The sequence below is a fragment of the Mus caroli genome, chromosome 17, assembly GCF_900094665.2.
Source record: "Mus caroli chromosome 17, CAROLI_EIJ_v1.1, whole genome shotgun sequence".
Lineage (NCBI taxonomy): Eukaryota > Metazoa > Chordata > Mammalia > Rodentia > Muridae > Mus > Mus caroli.
Window position 1 is genome coordinate 60,266,932 of NC_034586.1, and position 5,153 is coordinate 60,272,084.

Here is a 5,153-nt window from a genome sequence, read left to right on the forward strand (position 1 = left end):
AAAAAAAAAAAAATTGTGTCTGCCATGTGAACCCAATCATGTAGTAAAGCAGGGTCTGTAACATTGGCCAGTGTGGGGTGATTTGGGGCTGACTGGCACTAGGTGTTCTGAAGTGAGTTAGTTCCATGTGCCCTTCCTACTATGCGTCGTAATTAAGCATTCAAAGTGGGTGCCAATTTTCAATCTTTGTCTAAGGATAGTCAGCTCATTTGTATTTGTGATGTACCATCCATATTTATCAATGCTTAGTGATATGCATCTTACTTATCAGAATTTGAAAACACATTGATATTTTTAAAATTGAGTTGTAAAACTTTAGTATATTCTAATTGCATATGTTCATTATCATAAGTTAAACCATTGTTTTGTTCAACTGATAAACTTCTATACTTTTTCTCATCTAGAATTCTCAAGCAATATGATCATCCCAATATTGTCAAACTGATAGGCGTGTGCACACAAAGACAGCCTGTCTACATCATTATGGAACTGGTCCCAGGTAATGCCATTTGAGAGGTATACTTGATGACATTTTAATGTCATGTTTTATTGCCTTTTTACATTCACTCTCGTTGATATTTCCTTGGAAAGAGTCCAAGGAGTCTTGCCTAACATTTTCCTGATAACAAAGCCTACACATATACTCAGTATTTTCATAGGCCATAACATGTTTCCATTTCCTAGAAAATGTCAGCCATCATTTTTGAACAGATTTACTAGAGAGTAGTTACACATGGAGTTCAGTTCTATGTAAACTTTATGTGTAAAAGTCTGTGTCTCGTCAGCGCCCAGTACCGCCTGGTACGTGATCCTCGTGTGTCACTCCAGAGTCCATCGCCGCACACTGTCTCTCGGATTCAAACTCTCGTGGTGCTGCAGATGAGTTAGGTGGTTCTCTCAGGGCTGAGCTACCAGGGGAGCTTCATGCCTTGGGGTTTGTAGCAACTTGTAGCAACAAGCATGGACAGCCACAAACTGGCAGAACGTTTGTTTTCTGGTTTTCTGTCTTCCTGGTATTGACAAATAAGCTGAACTTTGCCTTTAAAAGTTTGCAGTGCTTCCAAACCAAAAAGGGTTTTGCTTTCCCCTCTCAGTATGTGCTTCACTTAACTTCTTTTAAAGAAGACATTTAAAGGAATACGGAAAGTATTTGTGGCTCTAATTAAAATTCTTGGAGTAAAAATGGTGTTGTAGGTTCCTTGCTAAATATGGCCTATAAAATGCTTCTACTGCTTCGGATTAGCATCCTGTTTTACCACACTAGTTTGGTTGCTCCCAAAGTACTCTAGGTATTAACATAACTGCATCACACATAGATTATCACTAACTTCATCAAAATGGCACTGTCTCTGTTAGGTGCATTATATTTTGGCAAGATTGGTCTATGAAAGAGCATAGTCTAACAACTTAGGAACAGTGGGATTCATAGAACTATATATTCTCTCTATGCTTTACTCTATATAACTTAAGGAATATTTAATATATAAATTATATAAACTAAGATGTTTAAACATAAACACACACACAGATAGTGACTCATTGGCATGGATGAAAGGTTTAGATGTAAGTGTAAGCTAATAAAAGCCAAAGACAGGATGTGCAGTAGCCAGGCCAGTGTTCAGCAGTGCAGGGGACTGAGCTCTGCTCGCGGCACACATAATGAAGTGGAGCACCTTCTAGCCCACAATCTAAGGCTCTTCCCATGCCACTGCTTGCTCATAGTGTAACTTTCTCGGCTACTGCCTGGTAATCATTGACTTCTACCTACCCCTTGCCCTGTCTGTAAAGCATTCCCCTTTTGTTAAACTTACATGGTTTATGTGATCTGAATTTTAATTCACTTTCTTTCCTTGTTTCCTTTTCCCTTTTTCTTTTCTCTGTTGTGCAAACAGTCCTCAAGTATGGTGCACTCACTGTAGGTGTGCACTTACGTGGCCATGTGATAAGAACTTGGAGAGTGATCCATTCAGCTTGATGCCACTCTGATGTGATAAGTGTGAAAGTGACAAACTTGAGTAGTTAGGAGCTTGAAGGAGCTCACATCTTCCCTCACCATAGTGTCCATTAGAAGTTGAATCTTCACTGGATTTTTTCAAGCCAGTGTCTAAGTGTCAGGCACAGCTCTTCTCTAGGTATCTCTGTGGCTGATCTACTCAGGGCTGTTCAGGTCTTGGTGGAGTCCTGTGGCCTGCTGTGCTGGTGGCTCTCAGTTTTGTGTGCTTTCCAACCATACCCCAGCTCCTTCCTACATGCTCTGTGCATTTTCAGAGCACATAGATGGCATGCCAGAAACTTCAAGGGTATTGCAGTTCTCAAATTCACACATTTCTTACTAGCTGGAGAACTGATGTGAGATCAGTTCCACTTAGAGCCTATCCCTACATAGATGTCAACTCTGTCATTTGACTGAACATGTTTATGAGAGACTATTTAATGATAGATATAGTATCCAGGGGTTAGTGTAGGGCAAGTTTTGGCCACCATCTTTCAGCCCCACCCACCACAGTAGATCTTCATAAAGACTAGCTGCATCATGAATTCTAAAACCCTATTAATGAGCATTCATATGAAAGTAGATTAATTAAGTGCATCTTTTACTCATATATGTTCTGGAGCATGATGATTGAGTCATTTGGAAACCATCAGGTCATTATAGCTCTTTCTACAGTGACATGGTTCATTATACAGTATCCAAGGAGCACATTCAGCAGTGTCACAAATAATCTAAGTAGAAAGGTAATGGGGATACTCCCAGGCTCATCATAGCAAAAGCATGTTTTCTCAATTTTTAAATTTAATTTGAAAGACTGTTTTATTCATGGCCATAAAATGTATCAACCTTTTTCTCTAGAGAGTGAAGCTTACTTCATTTTTGATAACACCTTCCCTTCTAATGACCATGTTTTTATTTTACCTTCTTTTTTTTTTTTTTTTGGTTTTTTGAGACAGGATTTCTCTGTATAGCCCTGGCTGTCCTGGAACTCACTTTGTAGACCAGGCTGGCCTCGAACTCAGAAATCCGCCTGCCTCTGCCTCCCAAGTGCTGGGATTAAAGGCATGCACCACCACCGCCCGGCTTTACCTTCATTTTTAAAAACTGGCTTAATGGGATATATTTCATATAAAGAGAATATATAGAGTGTGCATGTATTGACATTTATATAATCCTTTGAAACCTTTACCACATCAAGGCATGTCTGTCTGTCACCCTCATTCTCTCATGTCTCTCTGAAGTTCTCTGACCTTTCTGCGCTATCCCAGTAAACCACTGATCCACTGGCCACCCGTCCTGTGAGTTAGCATTCCTCATTCCTTAGACCAGTGTGCACACGGCATTGTGCAGCACGTAGTCTTCTTTCTAAGGTCTTGTGTTTAGGATAACTAAATGAGATTAGTCAACTTTCATGTGTTGTTTTTTTATTTAGCATACAGGGTTTTGTTGGAGGCATTGCCATTCTTATTGTACCTTGCTTATTGTCCTCACTCTCCTGCCCTTCCCCACCCTTCTCCACCTTCACTGATCCTGCATTCTCCTCCGTGTTTCTCCTGCATCCGTGTGTGTGTGTGTGTGTGTGTGTGTGTGTGTATGTGCACGTACCCATGCAAATGTGTACCTGTAAACAGCCAAATGTAAATTCTACATGTATGAAATACATATGTGTACTACGTGTGGTACTTTGTTTTTGTCCCTTGTATAACCCCTAGTTCTCCTCTTCTTTTCCTTTTCTGCTTCCTCATATTCCATGTCTTAAAGATACCACACTCCATTCCTTTTTGTGGCTGAATAGGATCTCATTTTGTGACTATATCCTAATTTATCTATTTTGCTTTTGAAAGACTTTTAGGATGCTTCATTTTAAGGCTAATTACAAATTAATTTGATGTAGCATTCATGCACATGTTTTGGCATTATAATGTACTTTCTTTTTCTTTGGACATGAATTGAATGGATTATATGGTATTTATGTTTAAATTTTTGGAAATTACAAATTGCTTTTCAGAGTAGCCATACTATTTTATATTTTATTCAACATGTAATGAGAGTTGTTTCCCCTCCCCCGATGCCTGCTTTCCTTTCTTAAGCCTTACTAATATTTATAGAGAGATATTTTGTTATATGTTCTGTTTGTTTGTTTGTTTGTATGTACAAGGTCTCAATTATGTAGACTAGGCTATCTTTGAGCTCCAAGATCAGCTTGCCTCTGTCCTAAAGTCCTGAGATTAGAGGTGATGACTCCCACACCTGGCTTTTTTAGGGCTTTAACCAACTTTCTTGGCTGCATAAAAACACAGAGCATCTTTTATGTGTGGTAGGGTAAAACATTTCTAGAACTTCTTTGGTCTAGTATCTTTATAATCATTGTCTACTTTTTTAAGTTGGATCATTTGCTTTTTGATTCTTTCACACTTTAGGTGAATATCTATCCTTTTTCTGTCATGATTTATCCGGATCTATTATTTTTTTAAGTATTTTTTGAAGAAAAATGTGTTTAATTTTGATGAAATTTAATTCTTATTTTTTTATGAATGATGCTTTTGGTAGTATTTCTAAGATAACTTTGAGCACGAGGCCACAAAGATTTTTCCATTTATTACAAAAGTTTCTAATTTTAATAGTTTGTTTGACTCTGATTCACATCTCTCTTTTCTGTTCTTGGGTTTCCTCATGCCACATGGTATCACACCATCTTGATAGCAATCATTTTAAAGGTCCCCAGAAGCAATGAAGACAATGTATGCTCAACATATTCTTGTTAGGAGAAGCAAGAGGACATAGTAAAGAAATAATGGTTTCTTTCATAAATGGTGCAGGGAAATTTGGAGATTTCCATATGCAAAGAATGAAGTCAAGACTCATATCCTACACAAAAACCAATTAAAAGCAGACTGAGATCCTCATTGTCAGGTGATATACATCATGGAACAGAGCCTGGGAGAATCCCAAGGAAATGGGCCTTCACAGTGAGTTTGATGGATGTCACACCAGAAGGTCAGGCCACAAAACCAAAAATAAACATACTAAATCAAACTAAATTGCTCACTGGAAAGGAAATAGTCTAAATAAATAAGAAAGGAAGGGAGAGGGAGAGAGGGAGGGAGAGAGAGAGAGACAGAGAGGGGGGGAGGAAGAAAGGAAAGAAGGAGGACAACAG

General features: G+C 38.6%; 1 protein-coding gene across 5 annotated transcripts in view; it reads left to right on the forward strand.

Annotated features, from left to right (window-relative positions):
- The window catches only part of Fer (FER tyrosine kinase), a 276,129-nt gene that overhangs the window by 167,316 nt on the left and 103,660 nt on the right, over positions 1-5,153 (forward strand). For all 5 annotated transcript variants that reach the window (XM_029470881.1, XM_021186574.2, XM_029470883.1 and 2 more), the window contains one exon: positions 405-499. In XM_029470881.1, the coding sequence (XP_029326741.1) occupies positions 405-499 (95 nt within the window). The remainder of the gene's footprint in view (positions 1-404; positions 500-5,153) is intronic.